Source organism: Trachurus japonicus, chromosome 19 (genome assembly GCF_045865225.1).
Source record: "Trachurus japonicus isolate A0001 chromosome 19, Traja_1.0".
NCBI classification, from domain to species: Eukaryota; Metazoa; Chordata; class Actinopteri; order Carangiformes; family Carangidae; genus Trachurus; species Trachurus japonicus.
Window position 1 is genome coordinate 22922530 of NC_140925.1, and position 20910 is coordinate 22943439.

The window sequence follows — 20910 nt, forward strand, 5'->3', positions numbered from 1 at the left end:
TGTTTCAGGATAAGGTTTTTTATTTATTTTAATTTTAAAAACTTTATTTGTAATTTTCCAATTATCATAAACAATCATATTCTCAACAACAACAACAACAACAACAACAACAACAACAACAACAACAACAACAACAACAACAACAACAAGTGCACCTAATACTTCTTACAGGATTGTTCAAGGGCAGGTGTAATCATTCAGAGTTCCAGTTCCAGATTGTTCACATAAGTTATTGAGTCCCAACAGGATAAGGTTTTTAAAGTCGTCCTCAACATCATCAAGTTTCTGCTACTTGCAGAGATAGTTTTTTGGGTACACACGTTCTTTCTGGACATGGAAATTATATATGCTAATTCGTAACTATCCATGAGCTCACATTAGGAAATATTATTTTTATTTATCTCTGACTTATCCCCATTTGCAAGTTCAAATCTTTCACATTGTTGACTTGAAATAAAGGACAGTTGTTGTTGAATTTTCTACATTCGTATGACACAAAGAATTAGGTATGTATTAATACTGGTAGTTTAAGCTTTTTGTGTTGTAGTCGTTTGTGTATAAACAATGAATTGAGTTGTTATACTTTATTTCTGGCTGCACTTCACTCTTTTGTCCACAAGATGGCAGTTGAAGATGGGATTTTCGCTACAATAAGTCACTAGCTGTTTGATGTAGGCCTACATGAACAGAAGAGTCTAGATACTAGCAAACTTCATGATACAGACACAGAGTCTTGGCTGTCGAAATACTACAAATGGACTGAAAATAAAAGCAAACAAACCTTTCACATTAGTTTAAACAGACAAAAATGGTTGTTTCAAGGTACAGACTAGATTTATGGACCTTAGCTGCTAGAAAATAGTGTTGAAATTGTTTTTTTGGGGGCATCTTTGTTTTGGTTTTCATGTAAAGAGATCTATTTGAAACCCTTGTTAATAAAATGATGGTTGAAGTACAAAAAAAGAGCTGTCTTAAGCAGAAATCAGTCCCAGTATAACTGTGGATCACTGAAAACGACTATTGAGCGACATTCTTGAATGTATCCTGACTGAAACACTGGCGTACATCACTGGCGTACATCCTATCTGCATCAGTGCACATACTGCAGGCCCACATCTGCATATGAACATGGACACACGCCAACACACAAACAAACAGACACACACACACTCACACAGACGTACATGCCCTCGCAGTTGTACGCACAAACACACTGTGTACAAACCAAAAGTGAGTTCTCACAGACAGGAAATGATGTCAGTTCTTGTCTCCAAGGAGATGGAGGCAGTTGCTAAGATACTGTGACACTAGGATTTTTCTCTCTATTTTCTCTCCCTCTCTGTCTCCCTAACACACGCACGCACATACACACACACACACAGGGGTGTCACCATGAATAACTCGAAACTCTCTCTTGTATCTCTCTTATTCTCTTGCACAGATGGCAATGAGCACCAATCCAACTTTTTCGGCAACAATTCCTAAAAATAACCTCAAAAATACCACTTTGTTCGCGATCCCAATTGGACACTCAGGGCCGCTGAACGGATCACCGACGTCTCTTCACCCAAATCTAACATCAGTGCCACTGCTACATAGATAATTCACGTTCTTTATCTTTGCGATGAACTGTGTGCTACTATCCTGCTTCCAGAGCGGTGAGGCCTATAGCTAGAATCCCCAAATCATCAAAGTGATGGATGTGTATCAGCCCCCCCCCCCCCTCCTAAGCTTCTTCAAAATGTGAGCAGCACCTCTCTACTGCTATCAGCATGCCACATATGTCTTGGCACTAGCATGTTGCTGCCAAATCCTCATCGCCCTCCCCTTCTCCTCCCCTGTGGCTCCTAACACAGCATTAAGAGTTTATGGGGTTTGGGTTGTATTGGAAATGCCATGCACTCGTCCGCTGGATAGTGGGATTAGCTCTCTCCGCTGTATTTCTACTCCAAGAGCCTTCCTGTACTGATGACACAAGCAATACAGCGATGAGTGTTTGTTCATTTACTGTGCACAAATGCATGTCCCTCTCCCTCCCTCCTCTCCATCGCTCCCACACACACACACGCACACATGCTCAAGGGTGCCTGCACACACACACACAGACACACACGTACGCGTGCACACACATACACAACGTACCATACAGGCATAAGGGGAATATCAGATTCAATGTGCAATGACAGTGAGGACATAGAGTGGAGAGAGGGGGGAAGGAAGAAGAGTAGAGGCACAGGGTGTGTTTGGCATGGGTGGCGTGGAATCATTTGAAATGGCGCAGGGGTTGGAAGGCAAAAAGATGTACAGAGAGGGGAGACGAGAGTGGCAGAAAAGCACTGAAAGGCAGCCAGGGTCGAGCGAGAGGCTGGATGTGGGCTAAGATTTCAGCATGAGTGAGAGGGAATGAGGGAAGAGGGAGAAAGAGGGAAAGGAGGAATATCCTCTGCACCACTGTGTGACTGGAAATTTAATAGAGGGGGAGAGATAGAGGGAGAAAGAGAAGGAAGGAGAGAGAGGTAGATGGGTGGGAGGGAGAGAGAGAGAGAGAGGGAGAAAGGCAGAGAGGAGGGGGAGGGGAGAGGAAGAGAGAGGCAAAAGGCACAGAGACCTCATTGCTGTGCGGCTTTCAGCAAAAGCTAGTGGTCGTGAACAATACTCACTACGGCATTCACAGGGAGGGAGGGGAGGAGCACGGGAGAGGGTGAGGAAGGGAAGGGAAGGGAAGGGAGGAGAGAGATAGAGAGGAGGAGAGAGAGTATATATCTTGGGGGTCTTTCTGAAGCATAACTGGCCTTCTCTGTCCTTTGACCTTTAGAGCTGAGACAGAGCAAAGATGTACTGAGATTTATTTTTACCCACAAACTCTGGTCCTGGTGGTGGATATGAAGCTACAAGGGGGGATTCTCTTCTTCTGCACTAACTTTAAATTAAAATCTTTCTCATCAACCTTCTGAGCAGCTGAATCACTTGACACGTGTGTGTGGACACACTCATGTTATAGATCGATAAGGACAGGCCAGAGAGAGAGACTGGCATCTCTTTACTGACTCTAAAGCTTTTCTTTATTGGCTAATAACTTGCTGACGTTCCTTTCAATCCTCTAATTAAAAACATGCAGCAGCCTATTAAACTCTGTAACCTGCTTGCAAAATACTTCTCATGCACATTCGCAGGGTTCAGAAGTATTCAAAGGTTTAGGTTTTTATAATGTGCCAGCCTCGCAGAGTGCCCGCTGTCTGGATGCTGACAGCAACTTATAGTGGTGGCTTCCTTGTGTACAGCTTTAATTTCACCCCTGAGGATTGCTTTGGGAAAAAATAAATAAATACTCATATGCAAACTCTGCAGAAAAACAGACCTCATTAGTTTGCTAGATTTAATCTTAGCCGGCCATTACCAAAATGCATGTGCTAGCACTGAGCATTCATTGTGAACATGGACATTAGTAGGCCTCCAAAAACTCTTTAAGACTCAGCGGAGCAGAAATGTTTCTCACTGCAGATGTTTGGTGACGTCTGGTCAAACAGGTGCCCGTGATCAACACTGATAAAGCTTCAAATCTCACTTTATTAGACGTAACACACTGACTCATTTAATTCTGCTGAACATGGAGTGCTGCTGAGTCATATTAATAAATATGTGACTATTCTCATCCCATATCTTGAGTTTATGTGATGTGGCAAAAGCTGCAGACTTGAAAATCAACAAAGAGAGAGAGCAAGAGAGGGAGAGAGAAAGAAAGAAAGAAAGAAAACACTGTCTTATTTTGGTAACATCACGCTCTGGATGTTGAGTTTAATCCATGGAAACATCCAAAAAAAGGCAGGTACATCCACGAGTCCTTGGTCCTTCATCTATTCTGCCGCCTTAGTGGGATTCAGACTCAAACATACGGAAAGTGCGTAAAGAGTCGCTTATGCTGGACGCAAAATGCTCTGCCCAGCGGGCGCCGTCGCGTTTGCTGCCTGCGTTCCTCTCCAGTGATGATAAGGCGCATGGATGCACTCGTCCCCAGACCTCCTTCCTAAATGTGATAATACTAAAATCATTTTCTCCAACGACCCCTAAATCTGATCACTGTTTTTTTTTTCCTCCTTTTTTTTCTTCCTTAACCCGCGCGCGCGAGTGTGCCTGTGAATGTGAACGTGTGTGTATGCGTGTGTGAGTGAGTGTGAGTGTGTGTGTGGATTCGGTTCATCTTTAACCTGCCATCACTGTAGCCCCCCGCGTTGCGTTGGCGCTGCGGATCTAGCCTACAAGAACAAGAGCCAGCTCACAGCCGTGGAAACAAGCGAATCAATTTAGGGGAAGAGAAAAGGAGACATAGATAGCGAGGTTGGAAAACGGACGATCGGGAGAAGGGACGAGAGGAGAGAGAAAACATCGACCTCGCGCCGCAGCCGCCGAAACATTAAGGTACGTGGAGATGTCCAGGTAGAAGGGACTGAAATGGCCGGCGTAATTATTGCATTTGTCACCGAACATGCATGGATGCTGAAATCAGACACGAGATGATAGAGACTGAGCATTGAAATGTGCAAATGTTGCACGGATGTATGATAATTTAAGTGAATAATTAATCTCAGCAAAAGACATAGTGTTGCCGGCGGAATAAAGCTGTGCTGCTCATTGCAAATGTATTAAAATGACATGGCTGCTTATGTAAGCCTGTGTGTTTCATATGTCCATAAATATTATTCTCGCCCCCCCTCCACCCCCCAAAAAAAACAAAAAACAAAAAAACAGTAGAGTCTATGGATTATTTTTGGGTGCAGTCATGTTGTCATTACCCTGAAGAGAGAATGGATGCAAGCCATTTTGTAATGCAGCATGTGCAGAATTAGGCCTATTCAGAATTTCAATTGCGTTCCCGAGAAGGTGCGCCGTAGTGAGCGCAGCTGCATAGATGAATAAGGCCATTCTGTTGAATTGTAGGAGATATTATGCTAGAGGCTATATGATGAGGAGAGATTGCAGATTAGAGGTTGCGACTGCAGGAGAAAATGGACAGGTTATGTCCCCCCCCCCCCCTTTCTCCCTCTCTCGCTCTCTTTCTCCCTTTTCTCTCTTTTTTCCACGAGTTGATTTGAGAGAAATGAGGAAATGTACTCGTCATCAGCTCAAAGTGGAGAAAATATTTGGCATCAACCTGCAATTTTCCCTCTTTAAAAAAAGCAATGCTTGTTACTATACTGTTGAAATGCATCCCATCCTACCCCGATTCCCACGTCCTGAATCAATCTAGTGTTGTCATAGTTACAGTAGATGATGTTGGCCCTGCTGCACCTGTGTCGCTTTGTGTTCATCCAGACCATCTGTAAATACATGATGTCTAATTGGGCCTTGTGTAGGCACACAGGAAACATCCCACAACCTCGACGTTTAATGAAAACAACAAGACGCATTTTCTGCCTCTTCATAAACCTTAATGACTCTGTTTGTGGAGAGCAAGGCATTGATACAATCAGGCGCTTACGATGATGTGATTGGTTTGTAGCAATTGGTCAGCAGCTTGCAGCTAATTTGTCTTTTCACGACTGAGCGCTCTCTCAGGCCTGATCAAATAATCAATATCTACATGGTAGCAATCTGCTCTTGACATGAAAAAACGGCTAAGATCAAGACAGAGAAATACCTGTGAGTGAAATTGGTTAGAAAAAAATACAACTCAGACGACGTCTGAACGGTGCAATAACCCAAAGAAAACACTTTTTTTGCACAAGGATGAGGATGAAGGCCACTGGCGACAGAGCTGGCCCTCAGATGAGTCAAGGTGTAATATTCTAAAAATAAAGGGCCATCATCTCAGTGTGCTGTTGTTCTTGTGCTCTCATGTGCTGGAGAACTTGAAGATGGGAGGTCAAGGCAACAGGCGTCCTGCTTCCAAATTCAAGGTCTCTCCTTATAATACAATTTTACCCTGTGTGGTGTTTTACATGGATCGTTTAGCTGCCTCACCCCAGTGACTTTTGCTGCTACTTAAAGCAGAGAAAAGGCTCAATTCATTCAGTTTTAAGGGGGGAAAAAGGGCTGCATCAAACAGCTTAGCCTACTGTTGACTGCTGCCAAATGCTTCTCTCCTGTAATGATGCAATGATGGAAACACGTTAAAGCTTCAAACAAAAAGCAATTGTGCATTTTTGCTTAATCTTTATACCATCATCACAGTGTATTTTAGCTGAATACAGCTGTGCCCCTTTTACTGTGTAAAGGAAACATCATTACATCTGTGCTTTGGGGAATTTTAAAGAATGGCACTTTCTTGAAATCATCTTTAATCACAAATATTTTCAAGATACACAAAAAAGGACAAGAATATAAACATCATTGTCATTGAGGTGCTGGTACATGAAACACTGCATCAAAAACAGGGCAGTGGTATCCATTCTTTTACCAACTGAATATTAATGATGTTGTGTTTTGATGCTTCCATGAATCATTTTTTCTGATGAGCTGATAACCATTCAAACCATCTAACCACCATTCTGGATCAGATACAGTTCTGACGTCTGGGACAGACACTGGAGCGTTTTTCTTTCTTTTTCAACTCTGTTTAATTTCTGAAATGCATAATCACCTGCTGGATGGGGTTCAGAAGTTGTGTTTAAAAATGTACATCTGTTCGCTAAGCAGAGATGGATAATGTGTTATTATTTCTCTGTGGCAGTTACACTTACTGTAGGAAGGTTGTGGATATGGGATTGTGTGTGCATGTGTCACACATGCACACACATAGAGAAAGAGAGAGAGAGGGTCTGTGGGATGTGCAGAGCATCTGAAAAAGTCTATTTTTAGCATACACTCCCTTATGAGCTTTCTTAATAGCTGCTTTAAGAGTTCTCAGAGCTATGTTTTTAATAAAGACTGATGTTGACCTAATCCTCAGACCTTGTAGATATTAAGATTCATGGCAAATTTGTTCCCCCTGTTGTGATAAGGAAGGCCAAGGTTCAACTGTGTGCTCCGTCCGGGTTCCCTGCACTTATAGGCTAAATATATATTTGCATATACAATGCTATTTTTTAGTTATCTTACTGAGCAATAAACCATTGATGGTATATCTGGTAAAAAGTGAAAACACCTTCAGCTTAAAGTCAAAGACATGTTGTTTCAGACCAAAAATATGTTTGTGATCAGTTTTGAGCAGCAAATGTTCATCAAGCTCAGCTAAACACAGTAATGTGGAATAGGGCACTGGACAGTAAAAACACAAGATGGTGAGTGAGCAGGTTGCCACAGCAACCGTGTTTCTAGGTGGAGATGCTAAGGACTGCCATGGAAGCTTTTAAAAAATACCCTGTTTACTAGACACTAAACCACTCAGAAAATGTATCCGAGAGTTATAATAAATGGGATGTTGGTAATTGTAACACATTAGTCACAAAATTTAACAGGTAACAAAGATCCTCTTGTTTGTTTTCAATGGGCAACACAGGCTTGTGACTGCTAGAGTCATCGTGTCGAGCTTGAGAAAACAATGAACACTTTCTCTGTGGTTTAATCAGTATAAGGGAACAAGCCCAAGCATTTCTAAATTTAGTGAGTCTGCTGATGCTCGCAGCCATTTCTGTTTCTTCAAGAAGTGTGTGTGACACTCTCTTAACCAAAGACACACACAATATGTGTTACAAAAGACATTAAAGGGTTTTGCAACATCCTTCACAAGCTAGCTGTCAATATTCATGTGTGCCTTTATCACCTTCATTGGCTGGGGATCATTTCTGATTGTGTGTCACTCATTGTACACAGCATGTGCATTGCAGTTAAAAAAAACAGGAGTAAATAATCATTCCTTCATATCTTAATTGCTAAATTACTGCATGCAGGCATCATTTGTTATCTCATTTGTAATGCTGTGCTGCTGCCTCATGATGGATTGCATGAATCTCTGCATTAACCTTAGGTCTAGATGAGTCCCAGCGGCAGTTGTAATTGCATTCAACAACTTTGCATTCTTTAAAATGTGAGATTCTACTTCTGTGCAGCTGACTAGACGCATACCAGCAGATGATGAGACTCTCATCCTAATGGCTATGCTGCAGCACTTGTGATCCAGCTTGAGGTTTTTAGAATTTTGTGGCCATTTCACACCATAACCCAGATGTTAAGTTCAACCTATGAGGAAAATGGCAGCTGACTCGCCAGTTTGACTACAGGCCTGTCTCTTTAGAGAAGACATTACAATGTCCCGTTACAAGACAGTGTAGTATTTTGATATATAAAATTAATTCCTGGGAATACTTGCGTGTTTGTGGTAGGCTGATATCTTGAAGCTAAAGCACTGTGCACTTGTTTGACCTCCTTCCTCTCTGCTTTTCTCTCTTCCCCCTACAGTGAGAAGCAACAGCCTCCACAGGGACAACACTTTCAAGAGCAAATCCTCCCCAAAATTTGATTTCTACGCTAATGATTGCCATGGGAACAAAAAAATCCAGGGTTCCCTAAAATGACATACTGAAGAGAATAAGGTGTGTGAGGCATGAGCAAAGTAAAATAAGAATCCATTAATGATAAATAGTCTTTAATATAACATTGCACTTTCCCTTTCAATTTCTAAACTGACTGCTCGAAGGAGAAACAAAAGAGTAAGAGAATCAAATATGAACATCAAGATAAGCACTTAAATTCCCCTGTTTGGAGGTGACTTATCAATATCATAGCAATAGGGGTGGGTCATGACTCATTTGCCATGCGTGTTGTCATGGTGACCAGCCCCTGCACCCCTTCCCCCCTCCTCTGGTTGGTCCAGCTTTTGTTGTGGCTTCACAACCATGGACCTCAGCTCACAGAGGCAGCACCCCCCTGCCCCACCCCCTGTACCTGCTCCAACCAGGCGAGCCGTGTCATCTGTACAAGGAAGACTTTAGATCAAGTACCAGAGAGTATTTCAGAGAACACAAGATACCTCAATCTACAAGAGAACACAATTCAGGTAAATATCACTCTACACTTCTACACGCAGACCCTAAATTCTGCTCACATTGTGACTCATTTTGTGTATGTTGATGGCAGTAATTCTGGCGTTGCTACAATGCGCCTCCCTGTTTTTTTGTCTGTTTGTTTGTTTGTTTTCTACACCAGGTGATCAAGTCTGACACATTTAAGCACCTGCGGCATTTGGAAATCCTCCAGCTCTCTAAGAACCACATCCGACAAATTGAGGTGGGAGCTTTCAATGGCCTTCCCAACCTCAACACGCTGGAGCTTTTTGACAACCGTCTCACAGTGGTACCGTCGCAAGCCTTTGAGTACCTCAGCAAGCTAAGGGAACTATGGCTACGAAACAACCCCATCGAGACGCTACCGGCATTTGCCTTTCACCGTGTTCCCTCTTTGCGACGTCTCGACCTAGGGGAACTCAGGAAGCTGGATTTCATCTCAGAGGCTGCCTTCGAAGGTCTGGTAAACTTGCGCTTCTTGAATCTTGGCATGTGCGGCTTGAAGGACATCCCTAACCTCACCCCACTCGTACGACTAGAGGAGTTGGAGCTGTCGGGGAACCAGCTGGGTATAGTTCGGCCTGGATCCTTCCAGGGCCTAGTGTCGCTTCGCAAGCTGTGGCTAATGCACTCAAGAGTGTCAGTCATTGAACGCAATGCTTTTGATGATCTCAAAAACCTGGAGGAGCTCAACCTCTCCCACAATTCCCTGCATTCCCTGCCCCATGACCTCTTCACCCCTTTGCACCAGTTGGAGAGGGTACACCTCAACCACAACCCCTGGGTGTGCAACTGTGATGTTCTGTGGCTCAGCTGGTGGCTGAAAGAAACAGTTCCCAGCAACACCACATGTTGTGCCCGCTGCCATGCGCCCCCAGGTCTAAAGGGCAAGTACATAGGGGAACTAGACCAGACCCACTTTACCTGCTTTGCCCCAGTGATTGTTGAGCCACCTACTGACCTCAATGTCACTGAGGGCATGGCTGCTGAGCTGAAATGTCGCACTGGAACCTCGATGACCTCGGTGAATTGGTTCACTCCAAACGGCACTCTGATGACCCACGGATCGTACCGAGTTAGGATCTCAGTGCTTCATGACGGAACGCTGAACTTCACAAATGTGACCGTGCAAGACACTGGGCAGTACACTTGCATGGTAACCAACTCCGCCGGAAACACAACTGCAACCGCCGTCCTCAATGTGTCTGCATCAGACCCCAGCAACAGCTACAGTTATTTCACCACTGTCACTGTGGAAACAGTTGAGACAGTAAGAGGAGAGGAGGAGAACTCAGCAAGACAGTATGTTAATGAGACCTTCATAGATTTTCCTAATCCAACTGCTCAAAGAGGGGTGATAGAGGGCAGACCTGGCATCACTATATCACCTTCCCTCTCCTCTCTTTCCTCGCTGTCCCCACGAGCCAACAGAGCTACTGAAAACGCAGTGACTGTGTCCATAATGGATGTAACTAACATTCCAGGCCTGGATGATGTTATGAAAACAACTAAGATCATCATTGGTTGCTTCGTGGCCATTACTTTTATGGCGGCTGTAATGCTGGTGGTCTTCTATAAACTTCGGAAGCAGCACCAGCTACACAAGCACCACGGTCCAGCCAGAGCCATCGAGATAGTAAACGTTGAAGATGAGATTGGAGCCGGGGCTGGGAGTGGCATCTCAGGTGGTTCAACAATGAATTCTGGTCCAGGTGGAGAAGGAACCCTAAGGATACATCATCCAGAAATAGTCAACCTTCCCAACATTGGCCGTACAGATACTCTTAACCATTACTACAAGACCCATTTCAACAACAACGTGATGGGTCTTAGTATTGGCGAAGGGATGGGACCAGGAGGGATCCTCAAGAACACGCAAGGCCAGGATATCCCCATCTCCTGCACCTCAGTCCCAATCTCTACATCTAATTTGCTCACCTCATCAGGCAATGGCACCAACATCAACCCCAATTCCATGTCCCCACCAATGCCAATGTCTCTCCCCATGCCGACTATGGGCTTACATGGATCGATCAAGGGTTTCATGGGCCAAAACCAGAATCCCCAAATGGAGCCTCTTCTCTTCAAGGGGCCCTCGAAGGAAAACGTTCAAGAGACTCAAATCTAAAAACAAAAGTGAGAGTATAGAGAGAGAGTGCGCAAGAGTCGGAGACAGAGAGGGGATTGATGTTGGGTTTATATGCGCGGAATGATTAGACACTAGAGTGCATTGACGTTACACCAGGAGAGAGGATAGACTGACACGGCAATACACAAACACATAGACTTACCCGTGACAGTGTACTGAGCCAAGGATTACCACAATGGGCCACTTGTGTTTGTAGTAACGATCATGGCCATGGAGATCAAGGAATGGACATTGCTACAATGTAAATCTGTGCCAAAGCAAATGTTTTTTGCAGTTTCTACAAGCTGTGTTCCTATATGGAAAAACTAGCCTTTCAGAGTAATTAGTCCCCAAATTGTTGTTGGCCAGCAGAGATGAAAGACATGCACAGCACTTACCACACTGAAGATCGGTGACATTACAGAACAAAATCCAAGAGACATTTTTCTTCCACACAAAACAAAAGCCACACTCTCTCTCAAGTGACTCAATAGACTCCCTCAAGGTGAAAATTATGTAGGCATAAATAGATGGACAAAAAGGTACAGTGCAGTACAAACTACTGTGAAAAATCCACAAATTATATAAATATATTTTCATTTAAATATGTATCATTGCAGACTCCGATGCAGAGATATTTTGGGGTGGATGCATAAGCTGGTATAGTTTGTTTCTTTGTGAATAATCAGGGGCGGTGATAGTGGAGGTTGGTTATGATACATGTTTTAAGTTTGGCTACTTCTCAGAAACATAAGGGCTCAATTGCAACACTCATTGTGAATCTTTGAATTGGCTTCGTGACATAAAGTCCATTTAGGTTGTAGAACAGTAAATGCAGATCTCTGTTTGACAAACTTTTGTCTGTTGCTTCAGTAATAATCATTACAAACTTTTGTGTTCTGAGAGTGTATTATGTATTTTGTAAAAGCCAGCTACTTGGTATTTGAATTGACAATTCTGATACTTAAATGCCAGCATCAAATAATGGTAAAACTATGTTCCACAAACACGGAAAGGTAATTCAATGCAAAGATCTGTATGGGTAAAATAAAGTGTTGACAATGTGTTATTTAAATCAGATCAGTAGCCAGATATTTGCTTTTAGACAGGAATTTGATATGACCTCCTTGCTCATGGTTACCATAGTCATGCCATAAAATGCTGTCATAAGGATGATTAGACATCTATCTGCAGCAGCATTCAAGAAGGGATTAAACATCCATCTTAGGATGATTGGAATGAATGGAAATGTACAGTATATTAATAATAATAATGTCTGGTTGTATGACAATTGTAAGATCCACATTTTTATAGTGTAACTTTCATATGTTAAATGCCATTTACGCTTCTTGCGTTTCAACTATGTATTTCTTTATTTTTGTTAGTTTGATATAATGTGTACAGTTGTCTAGCCATGTATCATTACGTGTGAAATAAATCAATCATATATTGGGTTGTGGCGGGTCAATATGGCAACCACATAAGTAAAATGTGAGACATTATGCAGGCCTCTGTGCTAAACCGGGATTGAATGTATGGTTTGTGGTTTAGCCATTAGTCATTCTGGTAATGATAGGTGCCATCTTCTCTATTAACATGCTCAGACAGGCTTTTAGTCACTCTTCTACAGATGTTCTACAGACACTACTGGTTTTGCAAAATTTGTGTTTTTGATGGAACTAGATGATATTCTTAATGAAGGCACTTTTGTCTAAAAGTAGCTCTCGATATGCTTCTCCCATGGCAATTCTTTAACACTGTTTTTGAAATGGGAAGATTGATTAAGGTTAAGAAATACATTGAATAAATGGCCTTTTTTGGATGACAGACTGTATTTTTCAAGCAAGAACCGAAAATGTTTGTTGCAATTGAGCACAAACTGGACATGGGACCAGTTATTGATAAATCAGAGATAAATGTACCTGAGATAGTATGATCAACAAAGTATCAGTGAGCTTTTGACTGTAATGCAGCTCTCTATGTAATTTTGCTGTTTTTTGTTCTTTTACTTTTCCATATACATATATATACACATACGTATATGTATATGTATCTCTGTATGTCTGTGAGTGCGTGTGTGTGTATATGAGCTGTTTTATGTGAGTGATGATGGTTTTACTTATCAGGAATGAGACCACACTTATAGTAGGAAAAGAAACAGAAGAATAGTAATGATGATGATGATGATGATATGAGCAATGATATCAGAGGAAACCCACCCAGATTGAGCAGTCATAGAGGTTAATCCATGAAAGGAACATCTGTTACATCAATGCACAGCACGATCATCCTGTTTAATGCTAAACATCTAAGCCATCTTTTGAAAATATGTCTGTTAATATCTACAATGCCACATCTAAATGGATTGATCAAATAACTCAGGTTGTCTAAATTGCAGCCATGTATTCTCTCAACTTGGTGTCAGTGTTTTAGGTTGAGAATGTCATTCAAAGCCATAGTAAATGTAAATGTGTTGTAACCCAACCGACGGATCTAGTGGGCAGGATTCAACTGTAGCCCCACTGAGACACAAATAGAATATAAATGAAGGCTAAAGACACAACATATGGCCGCTCCCTTGATGTTCTACATTTGGTGGCTCTGTCGTCAGATTTCAAAGAGCATATTAGATACCTTCTTGTGTGCTGTGTGAGGGTACGTGTCTGCATCTTAACCATGGCACAAATCTTCTGTAACACTACTGTAGCTATGTTTAATTATGATGGTGACTCACCTAGTTACACCACAGAAATGTTCCTTTCATACCTCTGGACATCTATAACATGCACCATGCACTGTTATCGTCATTGTTATTAACATTTTTGGGGGAAATGTTGAAGGGCTTTGTTGCATCTTAGTATAGTGGCTGCCATTGTACATATACTTGATGCTGTTTTAAAGGAGGCTCAACATAAGGAATGCTAACAAACACGTGACACCTTTTAAATGAGGATCACAAGCTTGAGACTGGAATCTGAATATCTGTGGATTGGGCAACTGTACCTCACTGTATATTATGGTGGAGATTTGATGCAGCCTGGCTACACATGGAGTACTGGCAAATGTCTATCCTCTGCACCAACCGTCGCTTGCACTGGATGCTTCAGCCCAGATGACATTTCTTGGTTTGTCGGAAGCAAAACTTCTTAATGAAATGGATTATCGTACCTGAGACACCAAAATTGCAAGACTAGAAAATTGACTGACCTTTTGGTCCTTAAAAGGTAAGCCGTTCTGTTTGATAAAACAATATATACGTATATACAACCTGGGTCTGTTTCGAAAGCTTTTAAAAAGAAAGAGTGAACAGTGTTAATCTCTAGAAAGATTTAGATTTATTTAACACAAAAAAATGGAAGAAAAAAAAATGTCATTTTGTGTTTTTATTTTTTCCCTTTCTTTTTTCCGGTTGTTGGTTGTATTTCAGTATGTGATATTATGAATTTGGGTCTTTATGTATTGTCATTAAATGTCATTTTTTCCATGCATCCATCCAGGTACACAGTGTGGCAACAAAGTGTATTTCTTCGATTATAGCAAATTCAACATGTGCTACACTTGCACTTCAATGACTGTCATACAATGACTGAGAGGTATATTATTTCACTGTTTGCTACTTCTGTGATGCAATTTTCCGCTCGCTGTAAGGAGTTATTCTGCTATTAGAGACATATACCACCTTCATTCTTCATTGTGACTTCATCCTACTGAGCACCACAACTAACTAACTGAGAAATGAGTTAACAAATTCACCATGATGATGTTTCAAATAAGTTATTGCGTGAAATTTTATAAAAACAAAATGAAAAAAGTGTGAAAAATAATTGTGTTTACACTGTATTTTGTTATTTATTTTTTTTCTTTTAACCTCATTCTTTTTTCTCACGCTTTAACCAGGAGACAAACTCACACTTTGAAAATAATTTTGTGGTTTGAGACAATGGTACCTTGAAATCCTGTTATGTTTGAAATTACATTTGCAATAGCAATTGTAGCTGTTAAAAAAAAAATTCAATAGTCTCAGCAGCTGCTAAATGTGAAAAAAAATGCAAAAAGATGAAACTGATTGTTGTAAATATCTATAAATATGAACAGTTACTCACTGACTTTATTAAACATTACAAACTTTTAATAGTGAATTATAATGCTAGAGGTGGGCTCATAATTTTTCCAGAATAAAAAAGAATCTTAATCTGATCTACCAGTCTTTGCAGACTGAAATCCTAGTAACAGATTAGTAGACTAATTGGTTAAGGGGGCGGCTGTAGAAGTACAGTCATATTAATCTAACAAATTCAACACAACACCAGTACATGCTGTAATCTCTACAGCATGGCAACCGCCTTAATAAATCAAATACTCTGTCATGTTACATTAGAGTAATTGTGCATTAACCTGCACTGGCATTTCTTATTTTTTCTGTATGCTGTGATATTACAAATGTGACAAGTAGGGAAAAGAAATTCAGTTTGTGTTAGTGAACAGTTAGACATTTTCCGTGCAAGACAAGCATAAAATGGACCTCAGTGGACTTGGCTTGTGCTGCTGATAATCTCTGCTATTATTTTTATGCTGGATAAAAATATGCAGCACTTGTTCAGCACCTGCATCATTATCAGTCCTCATATTGAAACGGTTGACAAAATAGAGCCGGATTGTTTTGCTTCACTCTTGTATTCTGTTCATCTGCATGTTCCAGATTTGATATTTTACGCTTACTTTGAACCCCAGGCTGAGGTGAAGTTGTATGGACTACCACAGATGTCCACTGCACAGTACAAGTCCAACCCACATTACGAAACAACAACCTCAAGGGATTCATAATACAAATGCATCAGCCATGAACCACGGTGAATTTGAAACTATGTTTAGATAAAATATTGGGGCCTTACAGCATGGAGTTTATCTTTGAAATGTCTTAGGGGGCACTATGTAAAGTCATTTCCTTGAATGTAATTGTACTTGGCTTGTACTCTGGTCTCCAGAGACCTCAGACCCCTTGAGATTTCTTGGACACACTGTTAAAGGGCTTGCACACTGAAATAGCGATAGAAAATGTTGCCTACATGGTAACGCTGTAGTACTTTATTAGAACTGTAACCCAAAGCAAAGACAAATAACGTAATCAAACCAAATGTTCTGTAATACCAGCTTTTCACTGTTTCTCAGCTTGTGTTAGTGAGTGAACATATGGTGGGGAAAAGCCTTGAATTTGTCCTTTTCTTGCTGTGTTTGAAAAGGGTAATGCTCGTGTGAAGTGGGAGTGTGTGTGTGAAAGTGTGCAAGGAGTGTGCATGCAGCAGAAAAGAATACATTAATATGCACTAAAGATGAAAGAGAAATGCTCAAATGCAGCTCGAGCATTCTGTGATGTTGGCATGAATATAATCTGATGGAGTAGGGTGATTTTTCAATTAGAATAGGTGAAATTTAAAAATGCTAGTTTCAGGCCTTGCAGCAAGACACCACAATAATCCACAGGAGGCATACAGTATATATATCAACATAAATTCCCACTTGTAATTCTAAACTACACACAACGTTAAAAAGAAAAGAGAAAAACCTGCTGTTTGGAAAATGTAGCCTAATATACTCCCCGTACAGTGCATCAATGTCTCCCCTTGCACAGTTATGGTGCAGTCATTTTCTAGAAATCTACTGTGCCTGCACTATCCTCTCCTTTTCCCAATGCTGTCTTTTTCCTTCAAATTCAATAACCTCCCAGCTGTTTGTTTCTCCAGGGATTCCCTCAGCTCCCCTGGCCCACAGACAGACTGCAGAGTCTGTGGGGAACCTGACACAACATAAACTCCACTGTGAAGCAGAGGTGTCAGAGTCTGTGGGCTGCATCTCCGCTGATCGAGGAACCATGAAAATGTGAAAGCCTTTTATGTCTTCACACTTTAAAGGCTGCAGCAAAAGACACATGTGTTTAACACGAGAGTAGTTTGTGTGATACAGCTGTGTGGGCTGCAGTCATAGCAATAAGAAAAAAGAAAGAAAAAAAAAAACTAAGTATAGATCCTGTGGCCTATTTAGGCATTGTTTATATGAGCATGGACTACACAGAACAGTTAGCTGGCTTAGCTCGGACTGAGAATCCAAAGTATTATGGAAAGTATGAAGAAAAGATGACAGTGACCCAGTTGGACCTAATTTGTGTAAGATGCATAAAAGGAAAGCAGAAGACGCTCGATTTAAAGTCCGCTCTTTGTTTAAAGATTCAGTTTCTGACTCTTATTACATGAAACTATGTTGATGAATTTCAAGCTTACTACTGCTGTTCTCACAAGGCTTTCTCATACTGTACTGTAGGCTATACTTTTGCTTTTGCTTCTATCTATATTTAGATTTCCCCTCCACTCCCAATATCATTAAGAACCATGCAGCAGATCTTTTGATTTGGGAATATTGTTTTCCTCCTTCACCCAAAGGTCTAAATTAATAATACAGCGATGAAGAGGATACAAAAACATAGTATAGGGGAGCTATAGCTATCTGCTGCACACTGCAGACAGGCACACAGAAGCCCTCGTAACCCCAGACAGCTCTTTGCCTCTTCTGGGGATAAACCACTCAACCTAACCAGCAAGACATGTCACCCGGAAAAAAAGTGAAAAAAGCTGCATTTGTTTCTCTTCTCTCCACTAAACGCTGCTGAAAAATGTGTGTAGAGATGCTGTTGTGTACATGTGCATGGGCTGTGATTGATGATGCAGGTTACATTTTTGGATGCAGCTGCATTTGTTATTTTACTGTTACATATTCACTTTATCTTATAGACTGTGTTCCACATATAGTGAGATACTTTCAGTGCTTTCTAATCATTAAAAAAGTGTCAGGAAAAAAAAAAGGGGAAGAGCAGGAAGGCAACTCCCAAACATCTCACTTGTTACACTTTAAGCCTATGATGGAGGCTGAGATTTAAGTAATTACTTTCCTGTGAATATTTTGTTTCCAGTGTACATTATAAACACACATTTCCCATGTAATTACTGGAGGAAGGTATATAGCAAATTGTTCCCCAGTGTGTGCCCTCCCACACACAAACACATTTTTCAGGCACTGTGTTGATGTTGTTGTTGGATTATTACACTTACTTGAGTATTGATTTACCATAACTGCAGATAGGGGCGAATGCTTTTACTTTGCTTGGTTAATGTTTTCTTTTAATGCTGCTATGAATTATATGGCAATTTTTACTTAATCCACCAATGGTTTAGTAGTAGTATGTTGTTGTTGTTTTTTTATAACTCATGGTGAGAGGTAGATGAGAAGATTGACAGGGGGGGGAAACAGCTAATCTGGTTCTGTCCACAGGGAACAAGATCTGCAGCACGTTTCATCTCTTTTGTTTAATAAAAAAAACAAAGTGTAAAAATAACACATTATGGAGTCTCAGATCTCAGCACAGTGACGACTAAACCCCAATGCACCAAGAATTAATGCGGTACATAACATATTTAAAGGTGCTGTGAAGTTTATTTTGTTACCTTCAGATAGAGGCTAACTGTTTCCCTGTTTCTAGTCTTTGTGCTAAGCTAAGCTAACCAACTCCTGGGTGTAGCTTCATATTTACCATACGGATATGAGAGTGGTGTTGGTGTTCTTATCTAACTCTCAGCAAGAAAATAAGTGCACATTATTTACAAAAAAGTAAATGCAGAATCTGATAAATGCATCTAGCATTAAGATGTTTTTTATTTATTTATTTTTATATATATTCCTATATACAGTATTTAGGTACAGTAGGCCTATAAGACTGCTGATACAAAAACACAAACTTACTTTTCCTCATCTATGTCGTATTATTTAAGATTATTGAAAAGGAACTGCTCTGGCTGTTTGATAACATTATTTCCGTTCCGCTCAGCGCATCAGGACATTAATGGACATTGATCAAGAGCGAGGAAAGTCATGGAGATTCCTCACATGGACAAAGTGATCGCTCTATTTTTCACATTCCCTTCCTTCTCTCTTGCTTATTCTCCTTTTGTCCTAAAGAAGGACATTTTTGTCCCATGGGGGATAAAAATATTGACGTCAAGAGATGAGTTATTGATTGAGAGGAGAGGACAGCGAGACAGCTGACATGCAGGAGACGATGCCAGGTACCACTCAGCATTAGCATTCATACATGACAGTGGCATGTATAAGGAATATATTTATTTCAGGCTGATATGTATCTATCGAGTTTTATACCACATGTCAACTGGACAAACACGTGTACTGAGCAAAGAGGAGGATGTGGGCGCTCGTCTCTTCTGCAGGCCACATGAGCTTTGCCGCTTGTTCCACATCTTTACATGTTGGGAAATTGATGCAACAGCGCTTTGTTCTAACGCCCTACGATATATATGAGGAGATAATGAGATTGCATTCTGTCCTGATTGAATGGGATGATGACATCGATATGAAATAGCTCTGGTCTTCCCATGGCTTCAGTGTGTATTCCACATTGATACATCTTCCAGTCTAGTGGGTCATTTGACCTGCATTGGTTTGCACTGATTGAATCACTAGAAGATAAGCACACAGCAGTTCAGCCCCACACAGCCAGCCAGCCAGCACAACACAGCACAGAGATATACCAGGGTTTGTAAATGATGCTCAAGAAACGACTGAAATTGGATGCAGGTTCTGCAGAGCTGGTCAATGTCACAGAGGGAAAAGAAAAAAAGTCAAATGGTTGAGCGGAGTCAGTTCTCATGTATTATTTTGTGGGGGATATGAATGACCATGGCAACATACACAGCAGACTGATCTCCACTGGCAGTTATGCAAATGTGGATGTGACATGTGAGTCTGGGCCGAGCATGAAGCGATGAGCAGTGAATTCACCAACACTTGGCTGATCTGCTGCTGCTGCTGCTGCTACCATTAGCATTAGCATTGTTCACACATCCCCCCCCCTCCACTCTTTCTCTCCCTCTCTCTCTCTACCCCCTCCACCAACATGTCTCCATCCTCCCCTCCTCCTCCTCCTCGTCCTCCTCCTCCCTGCCTGCGTCCTCTCTTTCCTGTTCTCGCTGCGGTGTTGCTATAGCAACGGAGAAATGTGGGAATACCTCCGTCCTTCAGAGCGCGGGAGAGGGGGGGCTTGGGGGTGGAGGGTTGAGGGGCAGTGGGTGGGGTGGGGGGGTGGGAGAGGCAGAGAGGAAGAGGGAAAGAATGGGAGACAGACAGACAGACAGACAGAGGAAGGGTAGACAGAGGATGAGACGAGAGGAGAGGAGAGGAGAGGAGAGGAGAGGAGAGGAGAGGAGAGGAGAGGAGAGGAGAGGAGGAAGTGTGGAAAAGACTGTTAATTAAAAGACAGAGAGCAAGTGGCTGTGACTCACTGCCTGAATGGACACTATTGCCTGTCACTTCAGCCCCTGACTCCATGCAGTTGTCCCCTTCCTCCTCCCCCCACCCCACCCCCCCTGCCTTAAAAGCAACCCTCCCATTGATATTCAGTCTCTGTGATGAAGAAGACACCACTGTTATCTGGGGCTGGAGGGGTGGGTGCCAATGTGGGTGGGTGGGTGAATGGGTGGGGGTGGGTTCGACGGAGATGGCACGGTGTCGCACAGCCATGGCGTAGCTTCACGCTGGGCCCTACGCACGCCATTTGTTTGACGATCCATGTGTTCTGGATGTCTCCATTTGTAGTGAGGCTGCAGTTTCCATGACAACGCCCGGACTAAAATAGCACCCCGCTTTCCTCCCTCACTGTCTCTCTCTCTCTCTCTCTTTTTTTTTCTCTCTCTCCCTCTCTCTCGCTCTCTTTTTTCTCTCCCTCTCTCTTCTGTTCACAATACACTCATAACTGTTCACTCCTGATCTTGGGCCTCGTTCTGT

At 41.9% G+C, this 20910-nt stretch overlaps 1 protein-coding gene across 1 annotated transcript; it reads left to right on the forward strand.

The window, feature by feature from the left end:
- The first annotated feature begins 3944 nt into the window (after positions 1-3944).
- Positions 3945-12519, forward strand: lrrc4bb (leucine rich repeat containing 4Bb). The gene is made up of 3 exons (XM_085760680.1): positions 3945-4416; positions 8335-8932; positions 9082-12519. The coding sequence occupies exons 2-3, from the start codon at positions 8690-8692 to the stop codon at positions 11065-11067; spliced, it is 2229 nt and encodes a 742-aa protein (XP_085616806.1). The 5' UTR covers positions 3945-4416; positions 8335-8689; the 3' UTR covers positions 11068-12519.
- Positions 12520-20910: the final 8391 nt, after the last annotated feature.

Coding starts and splice junctions, on each gene's coding strand:
- lrrc4bb (XM_085760680.1), top strand. CDS start 8,690: ATGCGTGTTGTCATGGTGACCAGCCCCTGCACCCCTTCCCCCCTCCTC. Junction 8,933..9,081: donor TACAAGAGAACACAATTCAG/GTAAATATCACT, acceptor TTTCTACACCAG/GTGATCAAGTCTGACACATT.